Consider the following 19,290-nt stretch of genomic DNA (forward strand, 5'->3'; position numbering starts at 1 on the left):
GAAAATACTTAGGCTTCGGTTCTCAAGGGACTTTCTGGTATTTCTTGAAGCAATTTCATCAAAACAGTGTTTAACTGTCGGTTCGTTTGCCATTATGACGTAAAACGTATAATTTGAAATGCTTTTTCGGGATTTATTCAAGATCAGAAAGACAGATATTTTTTATTCCATCCTGTATATTCTATTTGCCATGCACCATAATTTAAGGTGTTGGTATTAACTTTTTCATGTCACCTGTGCTTCGCGAAAAATTCATGTTTTTCACCGAATTTTACTTCTGTTTATTGGAAGCTGTTTTGTGTACTTTCATGGAAAGATCGATTGCCTTAAGAAATACATTAAAGAATTAAACAAATAGATTCCATGTTCCCGTGCGTCTGTTCAGTAATACATTTGTACATGTAAATCACAGATGACGTCAAAATGTGGCGAGAACAAACAAGTGGCACACGAGCCGTTAGACGAGTTGCACATCATTTTTGAATTTGTCCTATCGGAATTGAACATATAATGCGATTAAATTATAACTGTCTTTAGTCATTGGTATATTTCTTATTTGCTTTTCATCTTGTTTTGCAGGAAAGAAAAAAGATAATCACAACATTAAACTGCTAGTGAAGACTGACACTGTGTATAAAACTGCTAGCTCTCATCATAGAGATCTTACTAAACAATGCGAAAACTCGTTGGACATTTGTTTAAGTTAAAAAGTCTTTGCTGTGTTACAAATGGTTTTTGATTTCCTAGTGAAAAATATTCCAAGTCTTTAGGCGGGAAAGATTGTCGGGGCTTTTAGATGGAGTCTAGAAATTTGTCGAAAATAAACTAAGTCTTTTGGCGGGAAAATAGTATGCGCTTTTAAACGCTGCCTGAGAAATTTGTCAAAAATAAACTAAGTCTTTTGGCGGGAAAAAATGTCTGCGCTTTTAGATGGAGTCTAGAAATTTGTCAAAAATAAACTAAGTCTTTTGGCGGGAAAATCTGTGCAGTTTGCATTCAGATTTGGCCCATCAAAAGGCAGCCTTTATTTTGACTTGTTACTAGACCCTGTTTAAAAGTGCAGAACGTTTTTCCGCGTCGGCAACCCTACATAGTCAAAAAACAGTAAAAGAGATAGCCTACATTCTGACTAGTTTCCAGGCCCCTTTAAAAGCGCATATATTTTTTTGTTAAGTGACACAAGACTCATTTGTTGATTTCAATATTGTTTCTTTATTTCAATCAATAAAGTGTTTAACTGATAACTCTTTTACAAGTTGTGATCTTTATTTAGTATATATTTACAAGTATGAAGACTGTTTAACTAACTACTAAGGTCAACAGATGCAAAGCAATTTTACGAGTTGTAAAATGTCATTGTATCTATCGATCATAGTAATTATTTAAACCAGTTGACAATTATTACTAAGACTTAAAAATAGCTAAATCGTAATAACAATCAGAGGAAATAAAATAATTTTCTCTAATTCGAAAGTGAAATTACAAACTAGTCGGTGAAGACTTTGTCTCGTTTTTACAAACAATCGCTGGTAAATAGGTTGAAACCATTGCCGGAAAATCTTAAGTAACAGACTATTGTTCCTTTCATGAAAAATTGTTTCAAATCAGGTTATAGTCAAATAGTCTTGCGTCAACTTGATAATTATAAGATTTTCAAGTTTGCAAAGCATTGAATACAACCTTAACGCGGACCTGTGCAAAGAAAACTGCACGAGAATTTAACAGTGGTTCGAATAACTAAAATTTGGCGAGAAATTCAGTGTTGGCTTCAGGAATAATTTTGTTTGTTTGATATTAGCACAATGGTAATTATTTTATTATTTGAGTTGTCTGCCCAAGGATGTTCCGGAATTTTTTTTTTTTTTCCATTGCCTAAGGTATTGTAAGATCTAGCAATTCAAAAAGAGCGGCAAGACTCTTCAAATCATTCGCAATTAATTGCGCCGTGAACACGTAAAAACTTTTAAGAATTTACATACAATTTCACGGCTGGCGGTGAAATTACTTTTCTGGGAGAAAAAGATACGGCAAGATGATTTAGAATATTTCACAATGAATTGCGCCGTATAAAAATCCAAGAAGAAATAACTGAGATTAGGTCTTTGGAGGAGAGGAAAACGGCGAGATCTTTTAGAAACATTCACAATTATTTGCGCCGTAAAATAGCGGACAAAATTACTTCAAAAAATTAACTCAAGTTGCATGACCGGCAACAAGTTTAAGACGCCTCTGATAGAAAAACGTACGGCGAAATTTTAAGGATTGGAAATATTCACAGATAATTGCACCGTAAAGTGAAAGAAGATATTCCTTCAAAAAATTTAAACCAAATTGAAAATAACCGAAAAGTCGATCTCTAGTCAACAAAACATGGGTCCGCGTTTTCAAGCTTGTAATCTAAATTCTCCTCACCCAGTATGATACATTACTTTTAATATTAGTTACGAGAATTTGATCGTGCATCAAAACAACAGTCCCTAGTTCAACTCTCGTTAACTCACTGAATTCGTTTTGCGGACGAAATTTGATGCCATGATAATTCTTGGTAGCAAATGGCTTAATATTGTCTCTGGATAATTATTGTTCTTTACTTAACGAGCCACATACAAAGCAGACCACACCATCTAATTCACACTCTTCTTCTTGTCCTAAGACATCTAACGGTCACGGGAATCCATAAGAACATAGCATCCATGAAAATCTGTCTCCCTCAAGAATGCTGAGCAATCAGTCACACTGTGGAAAAATAAAACCCATACATGTTAACATTGTGTGCCTTCCAATTCAAGAGCTTTCAGTTAGAAAGCATACTAAACAACTGCTCAAAAAATGCATACAAAGGTTAAAACGTCCACAGCCGTCCAAAGCTGCAAGTAGCAAATGAATATGTTTCTTTGAAAACATAGCTAGTATTCCTTATAACCTCTACGATAACAGCTTATTTCATATCTTAGCGATGGGTTAAACAGTTCGTCCGACACAAGCGAACGAGATCAATTTGCAGGATTGACTGCTTTTTGTAATCAACCTTCTTTTCACATATTCGGGTTTTTATTCGGACAAACTGATAAACAAGAATTTGATCGGAATTTTGAAAAGTTGTTCGCGCTTTAAGCCTGGTTCACACAATAGTGAAATAAGCAGGCTCCCACTTGTGAGATAAGCGTGACACTAGTGAAATAACCACAAACAAAAGCACAAAAAAAGAAACTTGTTCCTTTTTCTCGTGCTTGCAGCGTTATGCTTATATCACAAGTGTGATCCATGCTTAAGAAATCATTCTGTTAATTTGCATCAGAATGAGAACATCGACAGCCTGTTGAAGGTCATTCAAGGTCACCTAGATTGGTCACGAGTGCATGGCCACCCTCCAAATCGACTAAAAGATTGACCATTTTATCTTTTTCTGATATACAAATGCTTCGAAAGTACATCAAAGTTAAGTATATCACCCTTCCAAAGCACGAAACAATATGAATTTGGTCAAAATCTCCTAAATTTTAAGTTGTTTGCTCCTTTAGAAATCACGCGATTAATCTGCATCCCAATGTAAAAACCAACATGGCGGCCAGCGCTACCGTGAATACACGCCAATGAAGGTCATTCAAGGTCACTCGAATTGGACCCGGGTACGAAAGCTATAGTTGAAATTCACGAAATTGCAACAAATAGTTTAATCCCATAGTATAAATAAGGATTTCAATCATCACTGCATTCTTTCAACTAAAGCAAAAAAAGATTTTTTGAAGCCGTGCAATTGTATTTTTTCCCCTTGTTCATAGTGTAATGACGACGTAACCATTATGAACGACAAGATTTTAAAATCATTAAATATAATTATTCGGACCAAAATTTGAAATCTGGATGCCTTCAGACGTCGTTTTTTTCATGACTGCTGGCTTGTCTTAAAAAAAAAGACTCGCCTCAACTAATAACACTTTTAAAGAGCCTTTCTCAAGATTCTTTAAAAGCATGGAGCCTGATTGAATTAAGAAGGAATCAACCAGAATTTGAACAACAAAAAATGGACAAAGAATTTGTACCGAAATCATTTACATCATTTCGCAAACTTTTGTGCGACTGTGTTAAATATCTCCTCAAAAAAATCATTTCTAACAACACCAAATGTTACATATGAAACACTTGAAAGTAGTGGTGAAATTCAGGCAACTATTTATATCTCTAGCTTTAAGAAAATGTAAAAATGACTGTAAAATACCTAAAGTTATTCTGGGACAAGGTTTTTGTCCACTAAAAGCTGAAATTGGTCAATTTCCTATCGGATTTCGTCTTAATCATGTTCAAACGCAACTCCCGACAAAAATGATCTGTGTAAATGAAATATCGTCGATCTCAGATGTTTTTACAATCAAGAGGACTGTAGTACCACTTGATTGCAATTTCGGACTCCGAGTCTGCAGTTTTCGAGTCAAGATTGCTAAGAAAATAATTGTGTCACGAGGGTGCGTCCGCTTTCAGAATACTTCCAAGTGGGTGGATAAGAAAACTAGAAAACTTTACGAATGTGTCAACGAAGATCTGCCAGAATTAAAGTATACTTGATCCTCCCGACTACGCACCGTATGTGATCAACACAACATATACATGAGAACGATGAACTCACTATTGCCGAATGTGCTCAGCAGGACATCTCCGACGACTCAGTTGAATTCATCAAGGGCCTCGTCATTGCAATAACAGTCTATAGAGAGATTAAAAAACAACATAAGTATTGAAGTTATTCGTAAGGAGGACAACGACATCCCTATAAAGTTAACCTTACTGAGAACGTGAAAACAAAGAATTCTCCGACACTTTCTGACTGTAAGTGGCTAGCAACAGTCTATAACACTATCCAACACAACTGTCATTAGCATGTAAAGGTGCAATGTTTGCAAAGTTTATAAGGGAGTTCTAATCAGGTTGTGGTTCGTCCACGTAATATTTACGTTAGATTTTAAACAAGAGAAAACAAAATCACAAACGAGGTAAAATGGTTTCCACGCAACTCTAAACCCTCATAACTCGCTTTGTAAGAGGTATATAGTAGTGTAAGGAAAATAAACATACCATGATCAAGCCGCCAATAAGATCAAGTTTCTTCAAATAATGTTGTCATGGGCACCGTGGCCTCTGGAGTCTCAGTATTGCAGCGTCTCTTTTCTGGAAGAAATTAAAAGGAAAAAAGTTAGTATTTATAAAATAAATGACTTAGGCTTACATGTATTTACAAGTGATTGAAAAATGCAACCTCTTTTGGTAGCAAATTCCGGGAAAGTCCTATGGAGCCAGGGATTCGAAATTAATGTTTAACTGTTATGTGTCAAACACGGAAAGATTGGAGTGGTTTGAACTGACGGAGGAGTATAGACCAATGATATGACAAGACTTTAAGTGACTAAGAATCTAATTGGTAGGTGTATTACTAAATTCTCAGTTGAGCCGGTGACTGTGAACAATTTCTTGTCACGTTATATTAGATAATCAATTTTGAAATCGTTGTACTTATATTTATAGCCAAGTCCTGGCTAATCCTCGCGATAACCGCTTCATTGCCAACATGACTATAATCAAAATCATAACAAGAAGCAGATATTATTTCTATGTGACACTGCATTATAAGCAATGTATGGCAATTTAAGAAGAATTAACATTTAATAATCAAGCAAGTAACCAACCAGATTAACTGACCTGAGCAAACCTTGTCATGGCTGGTCTCACGAAAGTCGGTGCTGCAGCTATACGAACATCTCTTCCTGGAAAAAAAGACGAGATCAAATAAATTAAGTGTTTAATTTACACTACTTAGGTTCATTCATAGCTACTTCCCTGTGTTTAAGAATGCAACCTCTTTGGTACCAAATCCTTGAAAGATCTTTGTTGCCAGGGATTCGAGGTAAATTTCTAACTAAGATGTGAAATGAGGGATTCAAATGCGAAAAACGGCAACGAATTGAACAGATGGAGGAGAAACCATCAACGACAAGAGAAAACCTACAATTAATACATTCTCAGTTGAGCCGGTGAATATGAACAATTCTTTGTCACTTTTCGGCCATAAAACACTTTAAATCCCCTGATAAACTGCATGAATATTTTGTCAAGTACAATTGGTAACTGCAGATTAACAAGGTATAGCAAAAACTGAACACGAACTAAAGTTGTACAGTTCTACAGCTTTCAACCAATTGAACTGACGGACGGACGGTGGAGAAATTATAAACGATCGAAAAAGAAAAAGGCACAATATAGTAACGACACTGTCACTTCAGCCGGTGAATATGAAAGGGAAAAGTGCTGCAATTGTTGCTTCAAACCCTTATCAGGTTTTCTACATTTGTCGAGCTATGCCAAAGTATCTCCAGAAAATACAGTGTTGCGTTTGCGTGTAGTTCTTAACTTGAGAAAAACTCACCGAGAAAGCGCCTTCGAATCTGTGGTTCCTGCGAACGATAAATTACGGTCACTTCAACCATGTGTTGCAAAATCTCTCGAAGGAGAGTTCATATTCCATGTATTTGTGCTTCGTAACAGCTTCTACAGATGGAAGGACATATCCCTCGCGGAATGATAGTAGACTTAAAAGCAATGAAAGCCTAAGAAGAGAAAAGACAAGTCCTTCTTGCTGAAGTTCCGAACGTTAGCGTACGACCGACGAGCACATGTATAATTTGCAATGTAAATTCTTGACTCTTTGCAGCCACGCACTGCGTGGCTCTTTCATTGCGACGTTTTGATTGGATGACTTGCTAATTTTAATTTAGGCGGGATGTTTAAAGACTATTTTTAAGTTTTTAAACTGGGTCGGAGAGAAATAGATAGGCAGAATGTCCCGGTAAAGTACGGGTGGTGTATTATGTATCCCAAAAAGCAAACACAATCCTCGGACGGACGTACAAAAACTTATAAGCTCAAAACCTTTACCGTGTACTGAGGGAAGGGATGTGGAATCTCCCCCTGGCTTTGATTTCTGATAAAAAAAAAACATCAAAACTATTTTGCATTTAGTAAGATCTCTGAATGGCGGTCATTCGCGCAGACCCAGTAGCAGATCTGTTGGCAGATAGTCCATCGAGTCGGATGGAAGTCAAAGAGTGAGACCAGTGTTTCGGGGATATGGGCATGTCATCGCATAGTCTAAGATGTGGCACTGGAACACCATTTCGGGCCCCGAGGGATGTAAATTTGACCAACTGAAACTTCTAAATGTCTTATTATAATGTCCAGAGGGTTAGCCGTGGCAGGATGTTGAAGTTACATTAACTCACTTAAGGTACTATATCCCTCCCTTCCATCATCAACATGTTAAGTACTTAAATAATGAGATGCATTTACCTGAGGTCGTTTCTGGGTTCAACACAAAGAGAAAAGGCATAATATGGAGTAAAAATGGCTAAGGGCAAAGGCCCAAAGTCGCGTTTATTAAAATATGGACATTTCGTTTCTCCAAATATATACAATAAATAGCTTCCCAGAAAGGCGAGGGCAAAAACACGCAAACTCTATAATCTAGATCGTAATACCTAGTCAGAGGTTGGAAAAAAAAAGGGCGGAGATGGGCAAAAAAGAAAGCGTCTTTAAGAGAAAGCATCGTCACTTGATGAAAGTGATGATGCGAAATCGATAACTGCCTCAATGTCACTAATGGTTCTAGCCCACAGGGGATAATATGATAATGCACCATCCTTGATCCCTACTTCACAACCCGGATGTTGTCACGCAACCTGCTTCAAATAAGTAATAACTGACAAATAGGTAATAACTGACTTACATTTAGTACACAATTCAATTCGAAAAGAAGGCATGAAAATCCTATTTGCCAGCAAATATTCCGTTTATTCAACCATTATTGCCTGATCAACTTACCTCTCACAATTAAAGCTCGGAAATGAGGTCTTCGCCTCAGTGTTCTAAAATCGCTGTCTTTTTTTTCTTAACTGCTGATTAATTTGAACCACACGAAGTACAACACGTTTCAAAACTCAAGTTAAGCTTATTTCACAAATGCCGTCTTGCTTCCTCTGCCATGGTTAGTCTTCTTTCGTTCCCAGTTTCTTTCGGTCAAGGAAATAAGCACGTCACGGAACAATTTCGAGGGAAAGAGAGCAAGGCGGGATCACGTTATTTAATCTCCATGTCGCATTAGGCCGTCAGACCTCGTGTCTACGTTTCTCTTTCTTTCTCTTTTTTTTTCCTGTTTCTCGCTCTACTGGTAACGAGGAATCGACAAACCCTTGTACGTATAGCCAAAGCAGTAGTATGAGCCACCTCAAAGGGTGTGAAAGGGTACGTTTTCTGGCAAGAGTTCGTCGAGCCCCATTTCAGGACGGTTTTATCTATACACGGGACCCTCCTAAATACACGATTTGGATTATAGGTCTGGTCCACGATCGCTTGGATCACAGGGTGTCAAAAGAACGATGAATGTACTATGGGTAACGATTCATCACTTCCTTTGATGCGTAGTGATCCAAACTATCTTGGATCACAGGTCCTATTCCCAGTCATAAAAAAGGAACGCACTCTAAAATAGTGTTACAGATTCGGCATTTTTTTCTGGAAAAATGTATATATTTAATGATGATTCCAGGTGCGCAAGGTGGATGTGATATGATAGACAGCCAATGAGGCTAGTAGCTGGCTGTAATCATCTCATATCCAACAAGCGCTAGGGGAATATTTGTTTCATTAAACAAATATGGAAAACTAAAATAAAATAAAGATAACAAGACGCTGAAAAAGCTTTTACTTAATCATAGTCAATTCTCTTCAATAGGGTGTGGAAAATCAATATTTTTATCTGAAGTAGATAAGTTTTTAGTATATTTTGACATGAGCTCGAGCACAAAACCCAGATATCGGTCACTGACCATGATAGTAATATTTCTTGCAGCGTATCGAGGCGGCCACGATTCTGACCCACTGATGGGCTTGCATCTGCACGATGGCCAAATCTTTCCACAAATACCTAGTTTCCTGTGTATCCCTTACTTTGGTCGTCACGTAATGCTTCTCTATATCGTGCAACAATTTCTTCCCTAACAGTAATCCTAGCGGGAACCCATACACTAGAGCTCTGATTGTAAAACAGTCATTTTCACACAAGAAAGAAAGACAATATTCACATGATGTTTATACTTTTATTCGAATTATTACAGATCAGTGAAAATGTGTGAAATGTAACTGCGTATAAAGTACACGATATAGAGTGGAATTCAAAAAGCGTTGATTGATGTAAATCTACTGTTTTTATTCTTTCATTGTGCATTGGTATTTTGCTTTCTGGCGGCTCGCCTGCCACATCTTCTTTCCCCTTTTCGCAATAGTAACCTCTCAAATTACTAACTGAGTTAGTGGGACCATTTGGCTTTGACGGACATGGAACGCACCGTTTATCCCTCCATTCTGGCCGATATGTATTACCAGTACAGCAACCAAAGGCAGTTTCGTCTCTGTGATGCCACAAAACTCGCCTTTTTGTCAGATTAGGATTTGGGAGAAAACGAAGCTTTACTTTTGCAATCATCAGGAGATTAGTGGCAGGATTTGGAGCATTCCATGTTAAGTCTATTTCTCCAGACTCCACGGTGTACCTAATCTTCCATGTTGATAGAATGGTGGGCATGATACTTTTGGTGATTGGAGGTACGCGGGTATTGGTGTCGCAGATCTTGGGGAGATTGTCACAGAGGCTGTATGGATTTGACGCTTCTTTTCCGTTTGGGCATCGATCATAACCTTGAGTGTATATTGTTAGGTAGTTACTGTCCTGAAATGGTAAGTTGTACACGACGTTAGATGTTTCACTAAATTAACTTCCCGCCACTGAAGTCAACTCAATGCGGGTTCTAGAGTGCTGTTTTTCATTTCCTGTTTTGTACTTTTTCAGTGGAAGATACAACTTGAAACTTTCTACATAGGGTGCTAAGAACTCTTCACCGGCCAACCAGTTGTATTTCCTTAACCAGGATCTTTGTGCCGGTAACCGAAAAGTGACAGAATTGCCTTTTGCCAAAGAAGGCAGATTAATATAACCTGTATCGCCATTAAATTGGGGACGAGTTGGAATGTAAACAAATCTTTCATCAACATCGTATGTAGTATCGGGATTACAAGCAATGATGTTGTCTATATCTTCGTTCGTAAAAAATCCAGTGGGTAAACAAATTGTGGTTTTCGTTCCCTGGCTTACGCTACAATCAGTGATTTTCTCGCCCTGGTTGAGGTACTCCAGTTTGTCACAATACAAGCTTGCATGTGACTGAAACCGATATTGCGTCATAAAGAAACCCAGCATAAGCTGACTAGCATCCAGAGGGTCATTTGACACTGTTATGGATTGTGATAACTTTTTCGCGACATTACCACGGACAACGCGAGCCAATGCATCGACAAGATCAAACTGGAAGTCGAATATGTTTTCTCTTAACGCAGCAAATTCAGCTAGAGTTCCTTCTAATCTTTCACACAGCAGCATCCCTCCTACCACGCCTTGGCTTACAGACGCACCGACACCTTGTGCACCAAACAACAGATCACAAGTCGACCCCTTAAACGCGGCCCAAAGAGCGTCGTTTTGAGCCAAACGAGCCTTACTGACCTTTGGAGTATAATCGCCATAACCCTTTATGAACTTATCAGCATCAAAACCAATTTCTTCAATCTTGTTCTTCTTAATGGCTTCTACCATGTCGTTTAAGTTTGAAATCTGATCTGCGTTATCTTTCAAGTCTTTGGCCAAGCCCGACATATCTTCGTATACACCCTTTAGATTAGCGATGAGAGCGGAACCTCTTGCAAGTTCTTGCAAGGATCTTGCAACTCAGTCTGCTGTTTGCTCGTAGATGTCACCAGCCTCTACTCCGCCAAAGATCACTTTTAATGGATTTGCGTGTTCTGCAATCCTTAACCCCAGAATAGTGCTTTCTTCAATTACTTGAGCAGCTTGCGTAACCAGCAGTGCGGTCATGGCATTTTTTATGTCTTTTTCCACCTTTGCAGACAGTGTTTTAGCCTTGCCATCAAATTCTTTCAATTTATCCGTCAGGAATGTAACGTCAGCTTCGGCAATAGCTTGATCGTATTTTGCAAGACCGTGAAAGTACTTTGAAATACCTTTAACAGCAGTTTGTAAGTTTTCGTCAAGACTTCGGATATTCCCGAGAAGATTTATGTGTTCTAAAGCGTCTGCCTTGAGCTCGAGCATTTTTGCATGATCAATTCTCGAATATAATCGCAAATTACGCGTCGGTGGAGGATTAATTCGGTCCCGCTTGATTTTTTTTAAAGACTCGAAGGCTTTGAAAATGCTTCCAACAGCACACATATCCTCCGCTTGGAGATCGATACAGGCTAAAGATACGAAACTGATAGCGTTTTTTCTCTCCTCCACCAGTGACATGGCATTGTTTAGATTGGAAAAAGCTTTTTCCTTAGCTGCTTTTCTAAAAAAATCTCCCCAGTAAAAAGTACTCCCATAGGCCATAACCAAGTTTGCCATGTTTTCAATCTCTTTGAGGTCTGTCGTCAACACCGACTTCGCGGGTCTTCCAAGAGAATTGCTACAAAAGCTCTTTGCTATGAAAGCACTGATTTTGTACCAAAGCAAGGCTCCCATCATCGGAAGCGCTTTCGCCACGTCACAGCGATTGTCCTTTGTACAAGCATCTTTTGTAGTCGTGCCATCCGAGTCACCATACGGGTGAAGTGTTTGGGCTCCAGCGCACTTCTTAATGTTACTGCAAATTTTATCCGTTGAAAAGACGAAAGTGTCTTGCTTCTCTAGATCTTCCTTAATCGGAGAACACATGGCATTTACGGGTATGGTGCTGTCAACTCGTTTTGATTGGGGAGGTGAGAGAAGAGTGGTGATGCAGCCATAGTCGTAATGTGCTCTTAGTGTCCTTAAGATGAATCCAAGTCCACGTTTGTCATAGTTTGCCTTCAGCTTTTTACTCAGAAAAAACTTGGTTACAATGGGTTCCTCGGGTTGCTGCAAAAGTCCTTGAAGCAATATGCGGTGTGTTTCCACGGTGGACAGGTTAAGGTTACCGATCCCTGCAAGTTGAGCAGAAACTTTTCCGAGAACGTCAAGAAGGCCTTCAACATTTTGTGCATTTGGCTCATTCTTTACCTTGTCAAGCTTTTCGATGTATGAATCTCTCGCTTGAAGAACGTCTTGCGACCTTTTGGCCCATTTGGGATCCCTCTTTGTCGCATTCACACCGGACAATATTACGAGGACAAAGATGGTACCCTTAACGATAATCATCCTCGAACGCTCTCAATATCTTCAGATTTTCTCTAAAAATTTACATAACAAAGTTTGAGTTACCGTGATTAGGCGCTGCGCATAGATTGTACATGAGAGTTTTAACATAGAACGAAACGCAAGCATGACGTTCGCGTAGAGAACACGAATGTGCAAATTGTCCACTTTGTACATATCTACCACGCTGCCTATCCAATTTCAATGTTAAACCACTGCATTTGAAAGGTTTGCTTTCCATTGTTTTTAAAAAAAAAAGATATACTGTAGCATGAGGGACAATGGTCAAAAAAGAAGTAGTAAACGTTTCTCCGGTTTATCTGTCAAAGGTGGGTAAATTTTCTATTGCAAAACTGCCCTTCGTGACTTGATCGCCCGTTAAAAGTCAAAGTAGTCTTCTTGCGCAAATTGCTAAAGGCCTTTGCCATCACAACCAAGGCCAGTTTTAAGATATGATCCAAATTACTGCTTTCATGTGCGAAACACAATGTCCAAGAATAATTTGTGAAAGAAGTCGAATTTATAAAAGTTCCTAAAGGGGACTACAAAATCGAAGGTTCGCTTAGTCATCTGAAAATGACCCAATTTATGAAAAATTATTTTTTGAACGCCTAAAACGTAGACAAAACAAATCTAAATCATATTGACGATTAGCTCAAAAAAATGATTAAAACATAAACTATGTGAATATGAAATCCAGGCAAGTTTCAAAATTTCTGCTCTTGCTTGTTGAAAATGCTCAATTTTGCATAAATTTGATCAACCATCTTGGTTGCTCGACCGGTAGAACTCGCCTGAACTTTCAAGGCATATTTCTCAAAATAGTTTACGAAAATTGTCTTTATTTTATTTAACAAGAACCTCTCTTTACTTTTTTGTGTTGAACTGTACTCTACCATCCACTCATTCACTATAAAGACTACTTGTGCTTATTTAGTCATATTGTAATCTGTGTACTGTAGTTAACTGAGTAGAGTTTAATAAATAAATTTCATTTCTTTTTTTGTCTGTTTTCGATTTGGAGAAAAGAAACAAAAGGGAAGAAAACACGTAAGGGATGGTCTGATCACCATGCACAAGTAAAAGTGTACCCGTAGCCTGCAAACCTTTCACCAAGATCACATTAAGGAATTCAGCACCTCTGATCTGGTGCAATATTCAAGGCCAATGCGAGCAATGTCATAATGAACCAAGAGTCACTCGGATACGCGACTGACAAAATGTTGTAGTGTGAAAACAAATTTTATCGTTTTAGAAAGGTATTTCTGCGGCACAGAGGAAGGCCAAAGAACACCTGGCGGAGGACTGTGACCGCAGACCTCAAAGAGCTTGGTTTGCTCTGGGCGGAGGCTGAAAAGATCGCCGGGAACCGTGAGAAGTAGAGAGCTAATGTCGTGATGACCTTATGTCCCAATCGGGACGATGAGGATGAGTGATAGGGGATTTTAGGCCTTTCATTAGCCAGTTAGTGCCCTTAGTGAGGATGGATCATTTAAACTGGTGTTTTTCAGAAACATAGAGCCCCAAAAGTGGTAACAGTCGCGTCACTTACAACAGGTTTGGACTTTCCTGCTTTTAGAAGCAAAATGTTATGAGTATGTTGCACTCGGGTACCTTCTCCATGTACATACAAATAAGACTTTGCTATTTTTAAGAGTTCAGCGAATCAGTTTCTTCAGCAGCACCGATTGAAAAGGAGGCACATAGGATTGTTTTTAAAGAACTAAACTTAAATTTATGTTAAGACGACGGAACTGGGGGCGTTGAGGATGGCTTGGTCAGAAGGTCACTTTGTCACTCAGCTAGCAATTTAGTTTGAAATTTCACCCACTATCTAAATTACCCCAAACCCTTACTCCAAGCGGCTCACCATTTGGCTGTTTACAACTTTTAGTCACCTAAATCGTTATTTCCAGTTGATAATGAACGTTGCACTCAGAACTATTGAATCATTTCTCGTTAGACAGTTTGGAGCCCCTTTTTGATTGGCATCATTTCCATGGGTTGTAAATTAATTCCAGTCATTAATTTTCTATCCACCTCATATATAAGGCCGGAAAATTAACATACCTCATAGAAATTCTAAGCAGCCACAGGGAAAAAGTACTGGGGGTCCATCATCTCTCGGGGATTACGACATGCAACGTTAGTGAAATAAAACGCTAGGCTGATCAGAAAAGTCAACTTTAGTTTTTAGAGAAATACGTTTTTCCGTAGTGATCTATTATAGCAATTCCATCGCCCTCCCTTTTGAACATAGGTTATTATCCGCTTGATATTATTTGTCTCGATAAATGTAGCTTTCCGCTGAAATTGTAAAAATAAATAAATAAATAAATAAACAAGAGTCACATAAAGGATACTATAGCGTTACTAAGGAAAAGAAAAAAGAGTACTTCTCTAGGTAAACGTTGTACGTGCTTTAAAATGAGGATTGAAATTAATTGCTATAAGATTAAGTCTTATTTCGTGTTTTGAAGCAGTACAAAATGTGACCAAAAAATTATATCAAAAGTGACAGTCTCTAAGGAAGAGGTACTTTGTTTTCATATTATTGACAGAAAGCTAAACTCTTGTTTTCAAGGAATTCTTCGCCTGATGGAGTAGAAGTTATTTTTCATTCGCCGGTAGATCGATTGTAGCTTCAAGAAACATTCAACTAGAGAACTTTTCCCCGCATTGCATAATTTTTGGTCGAACATTACTACAAATATATTAACAGTAGAATTTCCAAGTTTGATCGGTAAATTCAGCCACATGAATCCCTAACGCTTTTTACTTTCTGAGAAAATAACTGTAGTTTTCCACTCCCTTATCTTTTTAGTTACTCGCTTAACGAGAAATGCGAACATTTTGCAAGAAAATTGCAACTTCAACAACAGAAAAGATGGATGATCAAATAGGTTATTCTTTTAAATACGTTACTTTCAAAAGGCAATGGTTAGTTCCCCAAAACACTCCGCTGCTAATAAGCTATCGTGCCACTACGATGGCCACCAACATCTACGAATGCAACGTTACTGCCAAAATGAACCCTAACCTAAATAAAATTTTCTGTTCTTCTTTGACCTGAAAAATTACCTAATTGCAATTACAGGTAGGGCACTTATGTCATATTCAAATCTTCCAAGTCAAAATGTCGGTTACTCAGTTTACTGCTAATTAAAGAATCGTCAAGTACGTTTTGAACTAAAATTCCCACATTAAATTTTTTAACAAGCAAAAATATTGTTTCATTTTGATCGTCTTTTTGCTGTTTATGCCTCGGCCTTCATCTCAGAATTTCTAGTTACTGATGATCGATTTTGGGCTAAAATATTTATCCTGGTACGCATCAAGAGACATGAGTAGTAATTATCGTTCTTTAATTTCAATTTTGTGCTAGTTGTGTTTAATTTTCGATGTATTGATTGATCTTGGGTGAATGCTAGTGTGTCTCACGCACAATGAAATTCCTAAGAAAAACCTTGCTGTACATCAATGAATGCGATCTTCATATTCGGCTCTTTTTAGTATTGTTTGCAACACACTGACTCTCCGTTCACAAAATTCCCATTAGAAACTTACAATCATTAATTTTATCGTCATCTTTTTAAACTACCATCAGGATGTCTTATTGTCTTTTCTCTCTCACACACTCTCTCACTCTCAAAGCCAGTACTACATATCCAGGAGAGGAGTGTTTGATAACCCAAGAAGAAAATATCGTAAAACGGCTGAGGTTCAACCGATATCTTAGCCTTGCTTTTATACTGGTAGATGAAACCCTGCCTCTTATATTGGTAAATGTGGTAAGTGAAGAATTACCTGGAAACGATAATCAACAAAATTGACATAATTCCAAATAGCGCGATCAGTCTTTTATTCTTCTTTTATCCACCTAGGAATTATTCAATCATATACACGCGACTATTTGAAAATTTGTGAGCAGGAATTCTCAAGAGTATCATCACATGGTTTGAAATGGGGCAACAAACCGCCCAAACTAAAAAGTCTATTATTCAGTGTTCTCATACGGAGTTCTCTAAAAAGACGAGTAACGATGAAACGGGGGAATTTAACCGCGACAGAAGCAATTTTGTAGTTGAAACGATACTCTGCATCAAAGACCCAAGTGACTCTTACTTTAAACACTCTGTGGGACTGATGACACTGTACAAAGGAAAAAGGATTCATATTCATTTTCAAAGGAATATTTCTCTCTGTTTTTCTCCACTGAATATCCACAGGAATGTCTAAGAAATGGGTTTTCGATTTTCTCCGAAATGACATTCTCTTTAGAATAGCTGGACAGCCAATCTTCTTGTACCCGTATAGTTCTTTTATGGTCATTGTCGCATTCGTGGTCACTACAGGGTATGCACAACAAAGACTTTTGATTAAATTCGCAGAACCTTAACTTCACAAAGTCAATTAGCTTGCATTGACATATTTCTAGTTGATCTCAATATTCTACCTGGGGCCCACGTTTCCTTAACCGCATTTAAATAGCAAGTTAGTTTCATTCAATCCTTATCCAGATTACGACTGTATTATTGTAAGCTATTTTAATTTTTTTTTTCTTCCATTTTCCTGTCTCTATCAACTGCACCAGAGCTTCCTGAAGTGCTGATATCATAGCGGAGCTCCGGCGGAGCCCCATACCCATATAGGGAAGAAAAGGAAACCCATGAATTGATTTTCTCATGGTTATCATGGCTAGCGGTATTGCTCGTGGGCGCGTACGCACGACGGCGACGACGACGACGGAGTCGCGCAAGATGGCGGTCATACTCCAGCTAATAGGTTGACAGAGACATGCACCCTCAGTTGGTAGCGTGTGAATGCCATTTTTCTTGGCGGGATTTTTAAAGAAAAACGATAGCGGAGGTTGATTTAATATTTTTAAGACAGGGTTGCGCTGAAGCAAAGGACAGAAAGCAAGAATTAACAGGCAAAGAAGTAGCGAAGAAGATCGCGAAAAAGACTGAGCGGGCCAGCGCTGGGGAAGGAGGCGAAACAGTACTGAACAATGCCGTGAATTATAGCTAGTCAAGGGCTAGAGAAAGGAGGTGAAATAATACCGAACAATGCCGTGAACCAAAGCTAACGAGGGCTATAGAAAGGAGGCGAAAGTACCCGACAAATTGATTCAGAAGACTGCCGAACTCCCCATGGCCAAGTTCAAAATTCGCGCGAACGTGATGCTGTGCAGCCGTGCAAAAAAATTCAAAAGTCACCTGATTTGGTCAGGTGATGAACATTAGAGAAATCAAACGTACCCGCGTGTTTTAGAGAAATTGCAAAACAGTAAACGTAGCGGAAAGAAGTGGTTGATTCGTTGATCTATCGAAAATATAACTTCAGTTTAGTCTTCACAACTTTTGCTGCAAGTTTCTGCCTGGAAGATTTACACTGGCCGAACTGAATTGCCAACTTGCGGTAAGTGACTTTTGTTGTTGCGTTTGGTATGAAAATTAACAAGTTTCCTCGGCGATATAAGCTTATTTTCAATTGGAATCGATTAAAAGTCTTCCTTATTTGAAGCCATGCTGTAAGAGATTTTAAAAATTGCATCGTTTTAATTTCGCTCGTCTTTAAACAATAACACGTGGGTCGCTTTGGAGGTTGCTGTAAGTTGTAAACAAATTATGTTTTCTATCGATTTTCGTCGTCAATTTAAGCTTATAACCTCACATCTAAAAATAAGCTTAACCAGAATCGTACTTGTAAACACGGCCGGGCGAGTTTTGAAGTTTTCTCTGGTTTAGTTAGCACTGCCGCTTCGTAGACTGCTAAAATTTGTTCTTCTGTTGTTGAAAACTGAACCAAGAAAGGTCTACAAACCATTTTAAGCCGAAGCGAACAGAATTTACTTTTGTTCCTATGTGAATATTTGCATATTGTGATTACAAAGTATGGAGATTTCCTCGTTTTGTTAGTTCAATTTATTCGGTTTGGCGAAATGCTTTTGTGAATTCCGAGGTTAAATTGGTTGAAGACTGGTAAAGCTACTGCCAATAAAATGACTGCAAAGCTAAATTAAGCCGTCGGCAAAAATACAGACTCTCAGTAATATTCAAATTTAAGCGTCAATAATTTTTCAACTTTAACACCGCAAGCTTAAACGAATTTTCTTTATCCTCTCTTTTATTCGGTCACCGTTCATTGAAAAGGGATTTGCTGTTGATACTCGAGCTCAGATGTAGTGATATGCATCTTGTGTTTATAATGTAGATTTCCTCGTTTTATTTTGTTGTCTGTCCAATTAGTTCGGTTTGGTGAAATGCTTATATAGTCCAAAATGTCGAGTAGACGATTATGCATGGCAATCCTGTCTGCAAATAAAGCTCTGCTTTGATTTTGATTGGCTATTTCATGTTATTTGTGCCATTGCTTTTGGTTGGGGGTACATGGACCGTATTTTGTTAATAACAGGTTATTCCCCAATGCGGTATTTACACTTAATATGGAAATGTTCCAAAAAAGTGAGATAGTACTAATTGACTCGGTAAATTGAACAGTGTAATAGAAGTTCTTGCCCTGACCATTTCTCAGTAATAAGAATAACTTTTACATACATATATACACAATTTAGTTGGAGAGAGTGCTCTCCTATCTCCACTCTCTCTCTCTTTGCTCTCTTCTTCACTGACTAATTTTTTATTTACTAACTTATTAAATGAATGTCACTGACTGTTTTCTTTGTTGTGCATGCATACTTTTTTGCTGGTCGAAGAAAGGTTCAGTTTCTTCCTGGCTGTACAGTTTCCTTTCTCCTGTCCTGTACCAATTTGTTTGTGATATAACTTCGTGAATTCTCTATTCTCCTTAAATTTTATCTCATCAGGTTGATAGAATGCACTCTCAGAATGTTCCATCATTGTCTTCAGTCGCTACAATTTTCCGGAAAAAAGCAATAGTTTTCTTAATTTCCTTTTACTTTGTGTTAGGACTTTTTAGCATGCCTGTAATTGGCCCATGGGCATTACGGGAGAATAATTTTCAAGTAAAGAATTACATTCGTTTTAGTGTTGAGTATT

At 38.1% G+C, this 19,290-nt stretch overlaps 1 protein-coding gene, 2 long non-coding RNA genes and 1 pseudogene across 4 annotated transcripts in view; 2 read left to right on the forward strand and 2 right to left on the reverse strand.

Moving 5' to 3' along the window:
* LOC145481364 (uncharacterized) overlaps nucleotides 1-1,247 on the forward strand; it is a 5,902-nt gene extending 4,655 nt beyond the window's left edge. Inside the window, exon 4 of the long non-coding RNA XR_014048625.1 lies at nucleotides 580-1,247. This is a non-coding gene — a long non-coding RNA (uncharacterized LOC145481364). The remainder of the gene's footprint in view (nucleotides 1-579) is intronic.
* The window catches only part of LOC145481372 (uncharacterized), a 130,674-nt pseudogene that overhangs the window by 23,425 nt on the left and 87,959 nt on the right, over nucleotides 1-19,290 (forward strand). The gene's annotated exons all lie outside the window — the stretch shown is intronic.
* On the reverse strand, nucleotides 1,189-6,629 carry LOC145481363 (uncharacterized). Its single transcript, XR_014048624.1, has 4 exons — nucleotides 6,416-6,629; nucleotides 5,692-5,756; nucleotides 5,071-5,163; nucleotides 1,189-2,736 (listed from the first exon to the last, which is right to left on the reverse strand). It is a non-coding gene; the product is annotated as an uncharacterized LOC145481363 (long non-coding RNA).
* LOC145483045 (uncharacterized) lies at nucleotides 8,998-12,306 on the reverse strand. The gene has a single exon (XM_081461665.1). The coding sequence runs from the start codon at nucleotides 12,269-12,271 to the stop codon at nucleotides 10,823-10,825; it is 1,449 nt and encodes a 482-aa protein (XP_081317791.1). The 5' UTR covers nucleotides 12,272-12,306; the 3' UTR covers nucleotides 8,998-10,822.

The sequence above is a fragment of the Orbicella franksi genome, chromosome 3, assembly GCF_964199315.1.
Source record: "Orbicella franksi chromosome 3, jaOrbFran1.1, whole genome shotgun sequence".
Classification (NCBI taxonomy): Eukaryota; Metazoa; Cnidaria; class Anthozoa; order Scleractinia; family Merulinidae; genus Orbicella; species Orbicella franksi.

Coding starts and splice junctions, on each gene's coding strand:
- LOC145483045 (XM_081461665.1), bottom strand. CDS start 12,271: ATGATTATCGTTAAGGGTACCATCTTTGTCCTCGTAATATTGTCCGGT.